Source organism: Hemiscyllium ocellatum, chromosome 5 (assembly GCF_020745735.1).
Source record: "Hemiscyllium ocellatum isolate sHemOce1 chromosome 5, sHemOce1.pat.X.cur, whole genome shotgun sequence".
In the NCBI taxonomy this organism is placed as follows: domain Eukaryota; kingdom Metazoa; phylum Chordata; class Chondrichthyes; order Orectolobiformes; family Hemiscylliidae; genus Hemiscyllium; species Hemiscyllium ocellatum.
The window spans coordinates 136,647,454-136,668,010 of NC_083405.1; the positions used below are offsets into that span (position 1 = coordinate 136,647,454).

General features: G+C 42.7%; 1 protein-coding gene across 2 annotated transcripts in view; it reads right to left on the reverse strand.

Annotated features, from left to right (window-relative positions):
- LOC132815888 (zinc transporter ZIP4-like) overlaps positions 1-20,557 on the reverse strand; it is a 67,585-nt gene that overhangs the window by 22,195 nt on the left and 24,833 nt on the right. The window contains exons 1-5 of one of the 2 annotated variants that reach the window (XM_060825239.1): positions 16,376-16,442; positions 15,769-15,998; positions 6,629-6,806; positions 4,304-4,476; positions 455-595 (exon numbers count right to left, since the gene is read on the reverse strand). In XM_060825239.1, the coding sequence (XP_060681222.1) occupies positions 455-595; positions 4,304-4,476; positions 6,629-6,806; positions 15,769-15,984 (708 nt within the window). In that variant the 5' untranslated portion in view covers positions 15,985-15,998; positions 16,376-16,442. Of the gene's footprint in view, positions 1-454; positions 596-4,303; positions 4,477-6,628; positions 6,807-15,768; positions 15,999-16,375; positions 16,443-20,557 lie in introns of those variants that run through there. The other variant, XM_060825238.1, reaches the window with a different exon arrangement.

Here is a 20,557-nt window from a genome sequence, read left to right on the forward strand (position 1 = left end):
GCAACTCACCCCATCCCAATAACCTTGCATTTGCTATGGCTAATCCATATCCCTGCACGTCTCTCGACACTATGGGCAATTTAGCACAGCCAATCTACTTAATCTGCACAATTTTGGATTGAGAGAGGAAACCAGAGCACACAAAATAAACCCACGCAGACACAGGAAGAATGTGCAAATTCCACACAGTCACCCAAGGCTGGAATCGAACCCGGGCCTCTGGCAAAAGATACATCATAGAGTTTTCAATTAATTACTACTGTTTGAGAGTGGAGAATGCAACGCATGTAAAATTGAATAGGTTTTACATGTGATGTGTGCATAATCACTCCTTAAAGAGATACTAAAAGTTGTAGTTGGTGACTATATGAACTATGTAAAAGAGAAAGGCCGTTCAATGATTAGACATATACTCAGTTCCTTATACACTTTATTAAAAAGGAAAAATACTCACATCTTCATCTTTTATTAATATATTGAATATCTTCTCCAACAGGAAGAAAGCATAGATGCCTCCAATAACAGCCAGTAACTTCCAGGTGTGAGAGGCTGACTTGTGATCGTGATTGCCCTGGTGACTATGTAAACCAAGAAACTAAAACAAAGATACAAAACGGATCATTATTTAGATATTCTTACGTGGAATTAGTTTCTAAAACTTACATCAGGTTTCTCTAAGCCAGCTCCACCTTTTTTTAATCTAATCTTACCAACATATCATTTTACTTATATTTTCCCATATAGGCTTCTCTAGCTTCCCCTTATCTATTCTAATTTCCTATGGAGAAGGAAGTTCCTCTGAATTCCCTGTTAGATTCACAGAATGCTGCTGATGGTATTAAGTCCACTAGGTATAAGTGTTCTTGGTTCTCTGGTTAATGTATTACATGGAAATCTAGAAAACAGAGATTCAGCCCTTTGAACCTGTTCTGCCTTTCAATAAGATTATGACTGATCATCCATTTCAATGACCTGCTGCCACTTTCACCCAATAACCTTTGATTCCTTTAGCCCTGTGAATTATATCCCACTCCTTCTTGAAAACTTTTAATGTTTTGACCTCAACTGCTTTCTGTGGCAGAGAATGCCACAAACTCACCACTCTCTGGGTAAAGAATGTTCTCCCCATCTCAGTCCTAAATGGATTACCCAGTATCCTTAGACTTTAGCCCTTGATTTTGGACTCGCTGGTCATTGGGAACATCCTTTTGATGTTTACCCTGTCAGAACCTGTTCGAGTTTTATAAGTGTCGATGAGATTCCCACCTCATTCTTCTCATCTCCAGTGAGTATAGTGCAAAGCAATCCAGCCTTTCTTCAAGTGGCAGTCCTACCAACCCATGAACCAGTCTGGTAAATCTTCACTGCACTCTTTTCATACCCAGAACATTCTTCCTCGGGTAAAGATACCAAAGCTGCTAACAATATTCCAGATATGGTCTCCTCACAGCCATGTACAACTGCAGCAAGACACCCCGACTCCTGTACTCAGATCCTCTTGCTAAGAAACCTAACATACAATTTGCCTTCTTCCTCTACAACCTATAACTGCATGCTTAGTTTCAATGACTGGTATACAAGGACACACAGGTTTCAATGCACCTGTCACTTTCCCAATCTATCAGATAGTAAGCTGCCTTCCTGTTTTTACAACCAGTGGATGATTTCACACTTACCTACACTATGTTTCATCTGCCATGTATTTGTTACTCACTCAACTTGTCCAACTCACACCAAAGTATCCCTGTACCCTCCTTGCAGCTCACCCCCCCCCCCACCCAACGCTATGTCATCTGCACATCCAGAGAAATTACACTAAATCATTAATGTATATTGTGAATAGTTGGGGTTTAAACTCTGATAGTACTCCACTACAGTACCCATCAGTTGTCTGCCACTTGGGAAGACTGATTCATTCCTATTCTTTAATTCCTGTATGCCAAATAACTCAGTACACTATGCTCAATTCCATGTACTTTAATATTATATCCAATTGGATACAAAACTGCCTTGATGATAGGGTTCAGAGGGTGGTGGAGGAGGGTTCCTTTTCAGGCTGGAGGCCTGTGACCTGTGAAGTGCCACAAGGATCGGTGCTGGGTCCACTGTTTTTTGTCATTTATATAAATGATTTGGATGTGAACATAAACGCTAAAGCCAGTAAGTTTGCAGATGACATCAAAATTGGTGGTGTGGTGGACAGCGAAGAAGACTATCTCAGGTTACAACTGGACCTTGATCAGATGGGCCAATGCTGCCTAACCTGCTGTGCTTTGACCAGCAACACATTTGCAGCAGGTTACAACTGGACCTTGATCAGATGGGCCAATGAGTCAAGGAGTGGCAGATGGAGTCCAATTTAGATAAATGCAAGGTGTCACGTTTTTGTAAGACAAAGCAGGACAGGACTTATACAGTTAATGGTAGTGCCCTGGGAGTATTGCCAAAAAGTGATCTATGGTTATATTGCGTAGTTCCTTGAAAGTGGAGTCACAGGTAGACAGGCTGGTGAAGGCGGCATTTGGCATGCTCGGTCAGAGCATTGAGTATTGGAGTTGGGATGTCACATGACCATACAGGACATTGGATTACTGCACACAATTCTGGTTACCCTTCTATAGGAAAGATATTATTAAACTTGAAAGGGTGCATAAAAAAATTTACAAGGATGTTGCCAGCACGAGATTACTTACAGTGTGGAAACAGGCCCTTCGGCCCAACAAGTCCACACTGACCCGCCGAAGAGCAACCCACCCAGACCCATTCCCCTACATTTACCCCGTTCACATCTTTGGACTGTGGGAGGAAACCTATGCAGACACAGGGAGAATGTGCCAACTCCACATAGACAGTTGCCTGAGGCAGGAATTGAACCCAGATCTCTGGCGCTGTGAGGCAGCAGTGCTAACCACTGTGCCACCCACTAAGCCAAGCGACTGAGTTATAGGAAGAGGCTGAATAGGCTGTGGCTTTTTGTCCCCTGGAGTGTCAGAGGCTGAGGGGTGACCTTTTGGAGGTTTATAAGATCATGAGGGGTATGGATAGGGTGAATAGCCAAAGTGTTTTTCCTAGGGGAGGGAGTCAAAACTAGAGGTCATAGGCCTAAGGTGAGAGGGGAAAGGTTAAAGAGGACCTGAAGGGTAACTTTCTCGTGAAGAGAGTGGTGCATGTATGGAATGAGTTGCCAGAGGAAGTGGTGGAGACTGGTACAATTACGACATTTAAAAGGCATCTGGATGGGTATATGAATATGAAGGGTTTAGAAAGATATGGGCCAAATGCTGGCAAATGAGACGAGATCCAATTAGGATATCAGGTTATGAATGAATTGGACCAGAGAGTTATGATTAGATTACTTACAATGTGGAAACAGGCCCTTCGGCCCAACAAGTCCACACCGACCCGCCCCCACTCTGACCCATTCCCTTCCATTTACCCCTTTACCTAACACTACGGGCAATTTAGCATGGCCAATTTACCTAACCTGCACATTTTTGGACTGTGGGAGGAAACCGGAGCACCCGGAGGAAACCCACGCAGACACGGGGAGAACGTGCAAACTCCACACAGTCAGTTGCCTGAGGCGGGAACTGAACCCGGGTCTCTGGCGCTGTGAGGCAGCAGTGCTAACCACTGTGCCACCATGCTGCCCACCAGCATGGAAACAGACCCTATGACTCTGTGATAACCTTTGATTTCTTTACTGATCAAAAATCTGCCTCTGTCAGCCTTGAATATAACTCAACTGTCTCTATAGCTCTCTGTGGTTCAAAAAAAAATCCACAAAGATTCACTACCCTCAAAAGGAAATTCCTTCTCATCCTTGTTTGAAATGAGTGACCTCTTACTCTGTGCCTATGCTGACTGGTCCTATACTCCTGCACAAAGGGGAACAACCTTTCTGTGTCTTCTCTGTCAAGTACACAACGTGTCTTGTGCGTTTCAATAAATTTGCATCTCATTCTTCTAAACGGAGTACCAACGACTCAACTTCTCCTCGATCCCCAGGGTCAACTAAGTCAATCTTCTCTGGTGCCTCCAATGCTGGTATATAATTGCTGAGATAAGGGGCCATCTGATACTGTGTGTAATGCTACATAGAGAGTTTGAATATTAAATCTGAGTGTATAAACGACAATCCAAAATTGTCGTAACCTAAAATTTAAAAAAGGATTTAAGAATTTTAGTAACATACCTGCATCAACCCTTTACCATTTCTTTCAACTCAAGTGAGTTACACAATTTAAATTAAAGCATTTTTTGTTTGGAATGTAGAAATATTATAGAAAAAAAGTGTGCTTACCGAAGGTGTGAGATGTAACACAGCATCACCCGTTAGTGAGCCCACAGCCAAACTTATGAAGAATTGTATAATATACTGATATGCCGTGGTACAAGAGGTAAAAAACAGAATCACAATCCCCAACACAGCACAAAGGCTCACAACTAATGTTGCGATTGATCCGTATATATATTCTGGGGGAAAAAAAGGAGGCATTTTATCAATGCAGTAACTGATATAGCAAAATTAAACATTTAGACCTCAATTTTCAGAGAGACGGAGAGTATTTCTACCTTTATTAAAATGGAGGCAGAAGCTCAAATCTTGAAGGCCCTTCCCAAACCTGGCCCTCATTATTATGCAAGAGTGGGTGGGACCCAATGGAGTGCGCTCGAATTTGCACATCTGATGGTTTTATGAAAGTAAATACAACATTGAAATGCAGCTGCCTTGGGCTTTTCTGATATTCGTGAGAGGGATATCCAAAACATGACTCGTGCACTTTACGCCTGGTGGGTGTAATGGTTTTCGGAATATTTTTGACAGTGGTCACATGCTCTTTGGAAGGGGCCAAAATAGACATGATGGCATTTTTAAAAATGCACAAACTAATTGGAATTGTCAAGACAGCTGTGAAGAGTACTGTCACAATATCTGACACGAAAACTATGATTCTGTCCATGCACTTTCATTTCCAATTCTTTAAATATCTGAAATAAACTGTCCACAGTCTTAAATAAGTCAGTGTTTGCCATTCCACTCTGATATAAGCAAACATAATTTTGAGTGTTAGCATTAATAAGTGACTGTTGCATGGCTGATTTCACAACCTTTCATTATCACAGTGTGATGTTTGGCAAATAACAATTTGATTAACTGTTCCAAGTCACTCTTTGAAGTGGGACTGCACATTCAAATTTTTTTTAGTAAGGGCTCAAAGGAAGTTAAACAAAGTGAAATAAAGTTCTATCAATGAGAGTGTTTTCTTTAGCCAGTGAATTAATTAATAGACACTTAAGACCTTTATTGATCACAGCATGAGTCTGGATGGCTGTCTAAGGGGTAGATATTTCCTAAACAACCTACTCAGAGAGTTATTACAAACCTCTGGAGCAGGTGGGACTTGAATCCAGGCTTTCTGGTTCAGATAAACTGCGCCACAAAAGCTATTGAGTGTAAATGGTGTTTACTAAGTATGTGCAAAGGCCAATTGTGGTAGGCTATGTGCATGGGTTAGCAGGCGTTGACACTAAATTGGCACAGGGCTATGAAGGGGCATGAGGGTGGTGATGGTTATAGTTTGGTATATGAACTTTAAAAGGGAATCTGAGGTGGGTAGAGAGGGAATGGAAGGGTCTTGGTAGATGGGTATAATTTGACAGAGAGAATATGAGGGTCTTGAGAGATGTAAAAGGGCATGGGTTAACATGAACTAGATTAGATTACTTACAGTGTGGAAACAGGCCCATCAGCCCAACAAGTCCACATCGACCCGCCAAAGCACAACCCACCCAGACCCATTCCCCTACACCTAACACTATGGGCAATTTAGCATGGCCAATTCACTTAACCTGCATATTTTTGGATTGTGGGAGGAAACTGGAGCACCCCCACTCAGACATGGGGAGAATGTGCAAACTCCACCCAGACAGTCACCTGAGCAGGAATTGAACCCAGGTCCCTGACTTGGTGAGGCAGCAGTGCTAACCACTGTGCCACCCACAGTGGGGTAGGAAGAGCATCTGAGAAGTGTAATGGACATGGAAATCAGTCCTGCTGGGTCTGGCAATGAGCTCAGAGGGATTCCACTCCATCAATTGTGTTTTTAATCTTTTTTTTAAGTTTCTTCAGCCTACTTGGTAAGATGTAGGGTCCCTGCCTTCCTTGCAGTGGCCACCATTTCTAGTGTGTTCTGACGCTGTTGTGCTGCCAGACCTGTGATACGGTCAGCAGCTCTTGGGAATAGACTATTGACCTGAATAAGATGGTATCCATACTGGCAGCTTACACGTGAGCAGCTGCCCATTCAATCAAAGGGTAGTCCCTGTCAGTACACTGTGTGCGTGTTAGTGGCACACATTTCTGGCTACTGTCATGATTCCAACCATCTTTTCGGAAAAAGTCATGTTATATGTCTCATCTAAATGATGTACCCCTTCAGTCCAGCTCTGGAGTGTCAGCCTGGATTACCTACCCAGGTCTCTGGAGTGGGACTGCCAATCCCAGTCTCTGAGAGAGGTGACACTGAGCCACAGCTGAGACTAAACAATCCAGAGATGTATTAAGTTTGGAATAATGATATTATAAAATGCCGCAAACATCCATGACATTGCAGGAGAACCTTACTTTCTGCAGTGGTCAGCTGAAATTCATTATCCTCTGTGCCGTGGTGGTTTCTGGTGCAGGCTTGACTCAGAAGTTGCTGGATCAACGCTGGACTCAACTGGACAAAGTCACCACGAGAAATCATGGCGCTGATTGGAATGCCATAGATGGTCATTATTTCAATGGGGCTGAAGCATTTCTGCAAACAAATTGCCAAGGGCAATAAAAAAAAAGAGAATGGCAGTTAGTCAAAGCTCTAACATGTCAATCCTCGTTCTAAATTGAGTTTACAGGCTTGTTTGCACAAGAGAGTGACCAACAGGGACGGAGTTTTATTCAGAACAGGTCAGTACCTTAAAAATATAGAAGTAGGTGATTCAGCCTCTTCAATAAAAGCTCATACTGAAGATGCTGGGAATCCAAAACAAGCAGAGAGAAGTGCAGCAGATCTGGCAGCATTTGGGGAGGGAGAAAATGGGTGGCATGGTGGCTCAGTGGTGAGCACTACTGCCTCAAAGCACCAGGGTCCCCGGTTCAATTCCAGCCTCGGGCAACTGTCTGTGTGGAGTTTGCACATTCTCCCTGCATCTGTGAGAGTTTCCTCAGGGTGCTCCAGTGTATCCACAATCCAGAGGTGTGCAGGTTAGGGTGAATTAGCCATGCTAAATTGCACATAGTGTTCAGGGATGTGTGGGTTAGGGATTAAGGTAGGGGTCTGAATGGGTTACCCATCGCAGGGCTGGTGTGGACTTGTTGGGCTAAAGGGCCTGTTTCCACACTATAGAAATTCTATTAAAAAAACATATTTAACATTTCAAGTCCATTATGATTACTTTCTCCCCGCACAGATGATGCCAGACTTGCTGCATTTCTTCAGCACTCTCTGCTTGTTTCAGTCCCTTGAGCTTGTTCTGTCATTCAGTTGGATCAGTGATGATCTGTATCATAACTCCTTCTGACCAATTTGTTTCTGTCACCCTTCTGTAATGGTGATTGGTCTATAAACCTCAGCTTTAACATTTTCAATTTGCCTTCAGCATCAACAAACCTTTGGAGTAGTTACATTATCTTTTACGTGAAAAAGTGTTTCTTGGTATTATTTCTGAATGGCTGTTAAATCTTCAGGTTGAATCCCAACAGCTCTTATGCAAAGGCCTAGCTACAACTTGGTGAATGTCAGTGGGATAACGCCTTCGAGAAGCGATTGATTGATTGTCCATATATGGGCTTCACTTGGTGGGCAGGCTGAGCATCTGATCACAGGCCTTCCCATCTTTGGGCCCACTGCTAGCCAAGGGGTTTAGGTATGCCACAATCCTGACTGAACAATTGTCCTTCTCATCTCCAAGTACACCACGATAGACAGTAAAAAGTGAGGACTGCAGATGCTGGAGATCAGAGCTGAAAATGTGTTGCTGGTTAAAGCACAGCAGGTCAGGCAGCATCCGAGGAACAAGATGCTGCCTGACCTGCTGCGCTTTAACCAGCAACACATTTTTACCACAATAGGCAGCAAAAGATTCTGCTGATCATCACTCACTTGGGACTGTATTATAGCTTGACTGGATGTGAATGCCACAATTTACGGAGGCTGAGGGAAATGCTGGTTGAACGGATTTTCCTGCTGGAAAGACAGTAGTATTATCAGCAGTTATAAAGGAAAAGATGGGTTAATATTTTGGACGCAGACTATTGAACTATTTTTGAAAAGTTAGCCTGACCTTATATTTTCAGATTTGACATATAGTTTTGGTTTTGCATTTCTGATTCCCAAGGCTTGCAGATTTCTTTTTCTAGCAGCTTCAGTATATTCACTGTACTGTACATGGTCTCAGCTCTTTACACCAGCAGCAAGGCGATAATTTGGTAAAAACTTTTTGTTTCTGAACTGCTTCTTAAGTCAAAAAAACACAATCATAACATTCTGCTGCCCCCTGGTGGCTGTATATTCGTTCAGTTTGGCCTGAGTTATTGATCTGAAGGAGATGAATGAATGAGTATACAGCCACCAGGGGACAACAGAATGTTATAACATGATAAAGTTAACAGTCACACAACACCAGATTATAGTCCAACAGGTTTAATTGGAGGCACACTAGCTTTCGGAGCAACGCTGCTTCATCAGGTGGTTGTGAAGGGGCAGCACTCCGAAAGCTAGTGCTTCCAATTAAACCTGCTGTTGTGTGATTTTTAATTTTGTACACCCCAGTCCAACACCGGCATCTCCAAATCATGACAAAGTTTGATACTGCCTACATTGTAAATCATTTTAAATTTAAGGGGCATCACGTTTCTCTTAATGTCCACAAACAGATTGAAATAGGGATTTGGTTTTTTTCTCCTAGCTTGTTTAAATTACTTACAGTGTGGAAACAGGCCCTTCGGCCCAACAAGTCCACACTGACCCACCCACCCTACATTTGCCCCTTCACCTAACACTATGGGCAATTCACCTAAACTACACATTTTTGGACTGTGAGAGGAAACCAGAGCAGCCCACGCAGACACGGGGAGAACGTGCAAACTCCACACAGTCAGTTGCCAGAGGCAGAAATTGAACCCGGATCTCTGGCGCTGTGAGGCAGCAGTGCTAACCACTGTGCTACCATGCACTCATATCAGGCTTGGAGGTCTGCCTCACTTTAGAACAATTAGAATGCATGCACCCTCATACACTAAAGTGTTGCTAGGCTGCACTTTGTATACTCAAAGAGCAGATGCACAAAATTTTGCCAAAAGCCTTTGGGCAGATAAAGCTTGAAACTGTCTGCAGAGATTGTTTAAGTATTGCTTCTAAGCAGTAGGTTTGGAGGTTGGTGGAGTCGGGGGATGGGGAGGGGTGAGAAATAACAAGAAATTCTCCTGAGAGCCTGTGGAGCTGCAGCTTTTTCTGCCATTAGGAGTCTAACTTTTCCTGAGACACCAGATACGGAAACCTTTCAAGAATTGATTGGCAGAGTTGAGGAATATTATGACACCAATTCTCCTTTAGTTTTGAGATGCTAAAGCTTTTACTCGGCAATCCAAGTGCCAGGGCAATTTGTAGCGTGGTTTTTGACTAGTTTAAGATGACTAGGTTAAGATGACTGGCAGAAGACTGTTAATTTGGTTTAGTCCTTAATGAGATGCTTAGAGATAATCTAGTTTGCAGGATTAATGATGTGACTATGCAAAATCACCTGGTGCCGAATCTCAACTGGACTTCAAATAAGCACTACAACTGGCTTTGAAACTTTTTTTAAATCTTTAAAATATATTTTATTCATAGAAAATAAAACATTGGTACATGGACAGTTAATGAACCCACTCAGATCTATACTCTTTTTACTTATAGATGATGAATTAAGTCTTTGATGTCCAGCATACTTCATATTTACAGACGACCTCCTCCCTATAGCTGAGGTGACAGTGGAGCCTAATTACTGACTGGGTCCCCCTTAGTCTTCAGCAGAGTGACTTTACACGGTCGTCTTTCCCTGCCGCGACTTGATGGCAGCTGCCCCAAGCTTCAGCGCGTCCCTCAGCACGTAGTCCTGGACCTTGGAATGTGTCAGTCTGCAACACTCAGTTGGGGTCAACTCCTTCAGCTGGAAGACCAGCATGTTTCGGACAGACCAAAGAGTGTCCTGTACAGAACTGATGATCCTCCAGGCACAGTTGATGTTCGTCTCGGTTTGCGTCCCGGGGAACAGACCGTAGAGCACGGAGTCCCACGTCACAGAGCTGCTTAGGATGAACCTCGACAAACACCACTGCATTCCTCTCCAGACTTCCTCTGCACAGGCACATTCCAGAAGGAGGTGTCTGACAGTCTCTTCCCCCCCGCAGCCGCTTCGAGGGCAGTGCGCGGTGGGGAAGAGAGTCTGGGCGTGCATAAAGGATCTCACAGGCAGAGCCCTTCTCACCACCAGCCAAGCCATGTCTTGGTGCTTGTTGGAAAATTCTGGCGATGAGGCATTCTGCCAAATGGCTTTGACAGTCTGCCCAGGGAACTGCTCGACAGGATCTACCTGCTCCTTTTCCCTAAGGGTCTCAAAGACACTACGTACTGACCACTTCCTGGCGGACTTGTGGTCAAAAAGAAGTTTTTCTTCACAAATTTCTCCATGAAGGACAGGTGATATGGAACAGTATTTGAAGCATTCTGCAGCAGCGAGGTCAGGCCCGTCCTTCGCAACACCAGGGACAGGTAGAACCTCAGTACGTAGTGACACCTGGTGTTTGCGTACCAGGGATCCACACACAGCTTGACGCAGCCACACACAAAAGTGGCCATCAGGGTGAAGGTGGCATTGGGTGCGTTTCATCCCCCCCCCTTTCTCCAGATCTTTATACATGGTGTCTGTTCGGACACGGACCGTCTTTGTTCTCCATGTGAAGATGACTCAGATGACTGCAGTGGCGCAGGTTTGGGGAATAGGCCAGACCTGTGACAACAGAGTATTTCACACCAGATGACTAGGTTTTTACCCGCGATGGAGAGCAACTCTTGATCCCATCTGCCCAGTTTTTGCCTTGCTATGGTGACATGCTCCTCCCAAGTCTTGGCGCACACCCCAGCCCCTCTGAACCAAATACCCAGCACCTGCAAGTTGTCTGTCCTGACGCTGAAGAGGATTGGTCGGCCCAGTTCCCAAAGAGCACGGTCTCGGAAAATGCAGCAAGTGGAGCATGGGAATTGCAAGGTATTCTGACGGAAGTAGATACCCTCGCTAGGCTGCCTGAGCTGAGCGGCTTTTGCCCGAAACGTCGATTTTCCTGCTCCTCGGTTGCTGCCTGACCTGCTGTGCTTTTCCAGCACCACTCTGATCTAAACCCCTTGAGAGTATCAGTTGAGTGCAGGCAACTGCAGAGCCTCACTCAGGAAATATCATGACAGGGGTAACATTAGGTTAGCACACAGCAAGAACCAAAACAAAGTCAAGTCTCAGTCAAACAGTCACAATTTTCCTCAGGATCCTGCCCAGTAAGACATTGTAATTGTCGTCAATATGCAGATTCAGGACAGCAACAGAGGTGTATTAGGCCCAAATATAAAAATGAGAATTAGTGGTCATTCTTGGAGTCAAAAGTTCAACCAATAACTTTATGGGCAAAAATTTCATTGGCAAAAAAGTCATGATAATCAAGGATCACAACTTGGTCTGCTTAAAGAAGCTAAGGCAATGCCGCCCATACTTTCAGACCGCATTCAGTGATGGACTCTAATATTAAGTGCTTATAATTATTAATGAGAACACCATCTGAATGGGTGCGTACCAAATGCAGATGAATTGAGCCACCTCCCATTGGCGGACATACCACCTGTGGTGCCCCCAACAGAAGTTTTGATCACGACATTGAATTTTCTTGGATGTAGGTTCGCTCGCTGAGCTGGAAGGTTCATTTCCAGATGTTTCGTTACCCTACTAGGTAACATCTTCAGTGGGCCTCAGGCGAAGCAATGCTGAAACTTCCTGCTCTCTATTTATATGTTTGAGTTTCTTTGGGTTGGTGATGTCATTTCCCGTGGTGACATTATTTCCTGTAGTGAAGTCACTAGTATCCTCACATACGGATGAGGAAGGATATCACTTTGACTGGGACAACACATCCATCCTAGGACAACAGGTCAGGCATCATCCAAGGAACAGGAAATTCGATGATGAAGGGCTTATGCCCAAAACGTCGAATTTCCTGTTCCTTGGATGCTGCCTGACCTGCTGCGCTTTTCCAGCAACACATTTTCAGCTCTGATCTCCAGCATCTGCAGACCTCACTTTCTCATCCTAGGACAAGTCAAACAAAGACAGGGCACAAGAATTCCTAGAAGCATGGCATTCCAACCGGAACTCTATCAACAAAAACATCGAGTTAGACCCCATCTACCACCCCCTGAGGAAAGGAACAGGAAGTGACCTCACCACAGGAAATGACATCACCAACCCAAAGAAACCCAAACATATGAATAGAAAGCAGGAATTTTCAGCGTTGCTTCACCTGAGGCCCACTGAAGATGTTACCTAGTAGGGTAGCAAAACGTCTAGAAATGAACCTTGCAGCTTAGTGAGCAAACCTACATCCAAAACCTCAACCTGGGCTACAAATCTTCTCAAAACTCGCCAACTGAATTTTCTTGTCAGAGACAGATTCTTGTCAAACTGAAACAATTGGTATTAATAGGGAAAACCAAAAGACTGTCACAGCTAGGAAGTTTGGACCCAGAGAGACCAGCCCACAGTAGAGGATGGCACATTGTTATAGGAGCAAGAGTGAATATCCTGAGGAAAGATTGGTGGCAAATACTTGCTGAACTCCACCAGGGCAATCCAGTAGTCTCTAAAATGAAGATGTTGGCAAGAGCTTATATCTAATGGCCAAGCTTGCACGCAGATATAGCTGTGTTGGTGAGACAAAAAGATTAGCACCGACAACTCTTGGACCTTCACGAGATGGACTAGATAAACCCTGGGCTCGGTTCTATGTCGACTAGCAGGTCCTTTCATGGGCTGACTGCTTTTATAGTCATTGTAGATGCCCATTCAAAAAGTAGTTAGATGTTCATTGAGTCCATTCATCAAATACTGGAACGATGATAGAAATATTGTGCACGTCTTTTGCAACACATGGACTCTGGAAGTATTACAGATAATGGGCCATCGTTTACCGGCAGGATGTTTAGTTACTTCAAAGTCAATTGGATACAACATATTTGGACAGTTCCATACCACCCATCGTCTAATGGTCGGGCAGAAAGAGCCTGGACTGAAGAAACAGCCTATAGCCTCATTACATACCAAGTCGCCACAGTTCTTGATAATAGGATGTCTCCATATGCAAATACAAGGATAGTACCGACAGAGTTGCTAATGGGTAGAAGACTCTGCGCCAGGCTCAGTCTGATCTTTCTGGACCTGGGGGAGGTGAGGGTTCATGAGACAGCATCAGGACCTCCAGTGCAGAATCCACGACTCTGCCAAGCAAGAGCCACAGTTTGATACAGGGCACAAAGTCTAGTATCAGAATCACGAAAATAGCCCTGCATTCGTAATAGGCATGATCACATGAGATTAGGACAAATAACAAAGTTTGGATCAGTGTGACTGTCCTGAATAAGCATGTGAACCATTTGAAAACTGAAAATTCATAGATGGTGTATGAAAGAACATGCCCTGCCCCACAGAGCCTTCAGAGATGCTTCAGGAACCTGTTGATTTATCCTGTCCATCAATCATGGTCAGATCCTCTGAATCAGAGACGAACTTGACAGAAGTAGCCACCCCAACATTTCTGCCTCCCTAACTTCCCACACTAAATCAGGTCCTGGACATTTATCTCCCTTTATATTTTCTAAGATCTCCAGCACTACCTCTTCAGTAATGTGAATTTTTTTCAAAACAATCAGTATTTATTTCCTGGAGTTCTTTAGCCTCCATTTCTCTCAGTAAAAAAAAACAAAATATCTTTCCCACCTCTTGAGGTTCAATACAGGTGACCTTTTTGATCTTTAAAAGGAGCCCTACTTTCTCTCTAGTTACTCTCTTTCTTTTAATGTACTCGTAAACTCTCTTTGAGTTTTCCTTAAGCTTTACTGCAAAGGACATCTCCTATCCCCTCTTTGCTTCCTTATCTCTTCCTTAAGAATGCCCCTACACTCTTTATACTGATCAAGAGATTCATTTGGACCCTGGTGTCTATATCTAATAAAAGATTATTTTTTATTCTTGACTGGAACCTCAAAATCTTTATTCATCCATTGTTCGCTAATCCTACCAACCTTACCTTCCATTCTAATGGGACCATAATTTGATGATGCTATGGTTTTAAGAGACTCCTTTTTCCTATTATTTTTGAAAGAGAGGTTTTAAGACAGAAGTGTGGAGCTGTCTTGTTGGAATGGCAGTAAAGTATATACCTTGTGAGACCTTGGGTTGTTTTTTGAAAGTTGGAACAATAGAAGCAGCCTGGATGGGTGTGGCCAGCTCTCAGACCAAGATTTCTAGTTTTAACTTTTTTAGCTTTGAGATTCAGCAGCAGTTGCTGTTGGAGTCACAAAAGAGTTGGAAGCTGCAGGAAAGGTCTCCTTGCTGCTACCCTCTGAACTTTTGCTTGATTTGTTTGTTTGTTCTCTCTTTGCTGCTGGGTTGCATGTGAGAAAATCGGATTTCTGAATTTGCCTTCTTGTCTAGATGTGTGTTTATGGGATTTTACTATATTGGAACAGTTAATTAGTAATAGTTACTGTATTTTTATTCTGTTAACTTTTCTAATACAGTTAAATTATTCTAAATTCCTCTTTCTTTTGTTGTATTTGATTACAGTGTTTAAATAAATTGTTTTGCTTAAAGTCGATTAGTTTGACCAGTCACATTGCACCTAGATCATGGCATTTTACATTTGCCCTTAAATGAAGAAAAGTTAAGGTCCAGGCTGCCTTCAAATATTTTAAGTCTGGTCTGCTCCATAACAATAGTAATTCTGAACTCTTTTGAAAGCTTCTTGTGAAAGCTTGTCAGACTTGTCACACTTCTCAAACATCCTTTTATCTGCAAACAGTCTACTCCAATCAACTTTTGAAAGTTATTGTCTCATTCAATTAAAATCTGCCTTACGCCAATTGAAGGTGTTAAATTTTAAAGGTCTGGAGTCACATGTAGGCCAGACCAGATAAGGATAGCAGGTATTTTCCCTAAGGACATTAGTGAACCAGATGGAATTTTTCTGACAATTGTCAATAGATTCACGGCCATCATTAGACTTTTAATTCCAGATTTTTCTGTTAATGAATTCAAATGTCATCATCTGTCATGGGGAGATTTGAATTAGGGTCCCAAAAGACTCCTGGGTCTCTGGATTAACAGTCCAGTACCACTAGGCCATTGCTTCCCCAATAAAAAGTGTGGATATACTGAGTAAAGTCTCCTGACCTCAGCCTAGGGACATTGGTAATTGTAGCACCATTAACTATTGCTCTGGCTTAGATCTTGTACCTCTGCTCACATTTGACATTGAAACTGAAATGTTGCTGGTCCACTGTTCCATGCACTCAATGTATAATTTAAGGGCAACCAATTGAGCCCAATGTGTAGCAATGTAGAATCATTCTGATGAACCTTGAAGCAGTTAAGTCAAGGTTGGGAAACAGTGTCATAAAGAAATGCCTTAAAGAAGTGTGGTATTACCGTGTTCCACCTATCGGCAGTCATGTTAGCTTCCTCCTTCTCCAGACCAGTGGTTTTCAGCTGTCTGTGATCTTCTTCATGGTCCTCATCCCCATGGTCTTCTTCATCCCCGTGGTCTTCTTCATGACCATGGTCTTCTTCATGACCATGGTCTTCTTCATGACCATGAGCCGTGGAAGCTTCATCTTCATTGTGAACCAGACCGATTTCATGCATCACCTCCTCAAGTTCTGTAAGGAAAGAAAGAATGCTCTGCATTCATATAGTGCCTTTCACATCATCACAAGCCTCTATGTCCAATTCGGTTTTAAATACAATCAGAAGAACATAGAGCAGAATTTTCCTTTGTCTGACATGACAGGAATGATGGTGAACAAGAAAAATGTCCAAAAATCATATTTCAAAGAAAAACAACTTTCCCACTCAACTCCTCATTTTAGATAGTGAGTTCAGAGTCTTGGTGCAGGGTAGTGAGATGTTCATTTCTATGCATTTACATCTCATTAATTGTACGATTCATTGAATTAATATTACACTTGCAAACTTTCTCCTCTCAATTGAGAAACCTAACAACATAAAACCTTGACTGATAAAACAAAGCACGTACCTGGCGTTATGTGCACCAGTGCCCATTACAGATTGTTTTCCTTTGTAGGAGAGTCTAGGACTAGAGTCATAATCTCAGAGTAAGGGGTCACCCTTTACAACAGAGATAATGTGGAATTTCTGCTCTCAAGTGGTAATGAATCTGTTGACTTCTTTACCATGGAGGGGTGTCGTGGTTGGCTGCATTGGTTGCTGTATCAGAACACCAAGATCTCACTGGGAAAGGAGCAGGTGCAATTAATCACCTTTCCGATAATAATTTGCCTCCCTGATTTTGCTACCAAAATTAATAAACTCACATTTATCTGCAATATACTGCACCTGCTATGTATTTGCCTATTTATCTAATTTGTCCAAATCACACTGAGGTCTCGCTGCATTCTGCTCACTCTCCCACCATTATAAAAGATGTTGTAACAGAGCATTCAGAAATGTATAATATGATTAATCAGAGTCAGCATGACGACATAAAGGGGAGTCATGTCTGACAAATTTACTAGAATTCCTTGAGGAGGTAACAAACAGGAAAAATAAAAGTGAAGCAATGGATATAATATATTTGGATTTTCAGAAGGTGTTTGAGGAGGTATCTCACATTATGATTTGGAGGAGCCGGTGTTAGACTGGGGTGTACAAAGTTAAAAATTACACAACACCAGGTTATAGTCCAACAGGTTTAATGGGAATTGAAAGCTGGTATGATTAGATTACTTACAGTGTGGAAACAGGCCCTTCGGCCCAACAAGTCCGCACCGACCCGCAACCCACCCATACCCCTACTTTTACCCAACACCACAGGCAATTTAGCATGGCCAATTCACCTAACCTGCACATCTTTGGACTGTGGGAGGAAATCGGAGCACCCAGAGGAAACCCATGCAGACACGCCTGAGTCGGGAATTGAACCCAATTAAACCTGTTGGACTATAACCTGGTGTTGTGTAATTTTTAACTTATCTCAGATGAGGTTACTTAGTAAGAAAAGAGTCCATGGCTTTGAACATGGATAGAAGATTGGCAATTAAAGACCACAGATTTGGGACAAGGTGGGCATTTTCAGATGGCAACATTTAAATAGTTGGGTACCACATGGATCAGTGCTGGGGCTGCAATTATTATTTACAGTATATATTAATAACTTGGATAATGTAAGTGAATGTGTTATAGCCAACTTTGCAGATGGCACAAAAAACTTTAAAAATCACACAATACCAGCTTAGAGTCCAACAGGTTTATTTGGAAGCACTAGCTTTTGGAACGCTGCTCCTTTGTCAGGTAACTGGGGCAGGATCATAAGACACAGAATTTATAGCACAAGATTACAGTGTCATACAACTGATATTGAACAAACCTAGAAATTGCTGTTAAGTCTTTCATCTTTTAGAATGAGTTGTCTGTATCGATTCATTAAGATATAAAACACAAAACCTCTTTCAAGTCACATTCCGAGATAACTTTACAGCAATCTCTAGGTTTGTTTAATATATTGCATCAGTTGCATGAGACTGTGATCTTGTTCTATAAATTACGTGTCTTATGATCCTGCCCCACTAGCTACCTGATCAAGGAGCAGTGCGCCGAAAGCTAGTGCTTCCAAATAACCCTGTCGGACTGTAACCTGATGTTGTGTGATTTTTAACATTGTCCACCCCAGTCCAACACCAGCTCCTCCTCCTCCTCATGACAAAAACAGGTGGGAAGGCAAGTGGTAAAGATGGCACAAAGATTCCGCAGAAGGTTATAAACATCTTAAATAAGTGTGCAAACACTAGGTAGATGGAATATCATGAGGGGAAAACGTGAGGCTATGAACTTTGGCAGGAAGAACAAAGGAGCTGAATATTATTTAAATGGAAAAGGATAGCAGAAAGCTACAGAACAGAGGGGTCTGAGACTCCTCACTCATGAATCACAAAAAGCTACCATCAAGGTTCAGTGGGTAATAGGGAAGGTAAATGGAATGTTGGCTTTTATTACAAAGGGAGAGGCGTATAAAAATAGGAAGGCTTTGCTAAAGCTATAACCACAGCCAGAATACAACAAACAGCGTTAGGCTCCTTATCTATCTAAAGACATTGGAGGCTGCCCATAGTAGGTTCACTAGGCGAATTCCAGTTTTTGGGATAAATGGTTGGGTCATTAAGTATACTCAAGGCTAAGATAGAAAGATTTTAGATCTGTAAGGGAATGAAGGGTATGGGGAAAAGCACATGAAGGTGCGACTGAGGATTATCAGATTAACCATGATCTTGTTGAATAGCAGAGGAGGCTTGATGGGCCAACTGGCCTATTTCTGCTCCTATGTCTAACCGTGTTCATTTATAAAATAAAAGCAAATTACTGCGGATGCTGGAATCTGAAACCAAAAGAGAAAATGTTGGAAAATCTCAGCAGGTCTAGCAGCATCTGTAAGGAGAGAAAAGAGCTGATGTTTCGAGTCTAACTGACGAGCTTTGTCAGCTTTGACAAAAGGTCAGTTAGACTCGAAAGGTCAGCTCTCTTCTCTCCTCACAGATGCTGCCAGACCTGCTGAGATTTTCCAGCATTTTCTCTTTTGTGTTCATTTATGTCCACCGATGGAATAGTTTGAAGGTCAGCAAAAGGTATCTCAAATGCAGGAGAGAGGCTGAGGCTGGAATCAGGAAAGCTAGGAGGAAGCATGAAGGCAGGATGTCAGGCTGTGCTAAAACAAGCAGTAAAATGTTCTTCAAGCATATTAATACTAAAAGATTAGTGAAAGATGGAGTGGGACCAATAAGGAACACGCAGGATAAAAACTGCTCACTGACGCAAAAGTAAAGGCAGAGATACTAAGTGAATATTTTACTTCTTTCTTTACTAGATTAGAAGATGGTAACAATGGTCTCAGAAAATGTGGGCATTGAGCAACCGAGCAGTTTAGGGAGAGATAAAGAAGAAATGCTAAAAAGGGTAGCAGTACTCCAGGTTGAGAAGATACCAGGCCCCAGATGTGATGCCACTATGTGATGAGAGAGTTAAATGAGTGGTTGAAAGAAATTTTCCAGGACTCTAAATACAAGATTAGTCCCAGGGGATTGGAGGATTATTAGTGTGAGACCATTGCTTAAGAACCAGACAAAACGGCAGACGTGTCAGCTTGTCATCAATAAGAGGCAAACTGATGAAGGCCATAATAGAGGATCACGGTGAATATACACTTGGAGAAAAATAACTTCTTACTAGTCAAAGGAAAAAGGAAGCATTCTACAGGTCTCGGCAACTACAAACTGACAAAGCTCTTGAGGAGTACAGAGAAATTAGGAAGGAACTTAAACGTGGAATTAGGAAGACTAACAGGGACCTTCAGCAAACAGGGTCAAGGAGAATCCCAAGGCTTTTTATGTGTGTATTAGAAGAAAGAGGGAGCAAGAGAAAGACTAGGCCCACTCGAGGACAAAGGAGGGAAGTTATACATGGAGCCACAGGAATTAGGACAGATCCTTAATGAATACTTTGTATCAGTATTCATCAAGGAGGAAGACATGACTGATGTTCAGATCAGGAATGAGTGTGAGAATACTCTAGAGAATTACATTTTATATTGAAGGAGGATGTTTTCAGTATCCTAAATTGCATTAATGTGGACAAGTCCCCAGGGCCAAATGGGACCTATCCCAGGTTACTGCAAGGGGCAAGGAAAGAAATAGCTGGAGCATTAGCAGGTATCTTCACATCCCCTTTGACTACAGGTGAGGTTCTAGAGGACTGGAGATTAGCCAATGTTGTTCCCTTAAGAAAGAAAGCAGGATAATCCAGGAAATTATTGGCCAGTGAGCCTGACGTCTGTGATGGACAAGTTCTTGGTGAAGATACTGAGACATATGCACATTTGGAAGAAAATGGAAGAGCTAGTAACAGTCAGTGTGGTTTTGTGCAGGGAAGGTCATTTCTTACCAAGCTGATTGAATTTTTTAAAGAGGTGACGAGGATAATTGATGAGGGAAGAGCTGTGGATGTAGTTTATATGGACTTTAGTCAGGCAATGGATAAAGTCCCACATGGCAGATTGGTACAAAAAACTAAAATCACATGGGATCTGGGGTGGGTTGGCTAGATGGATACAAAACTGGCTTGGTCATAGAAGACAGAGGGTGGCAATGAAAGAGTGTTTTTTCAGAATGGAGACAGGTAAGTGGACGGTTACAGAAATAGGGAGGGAATA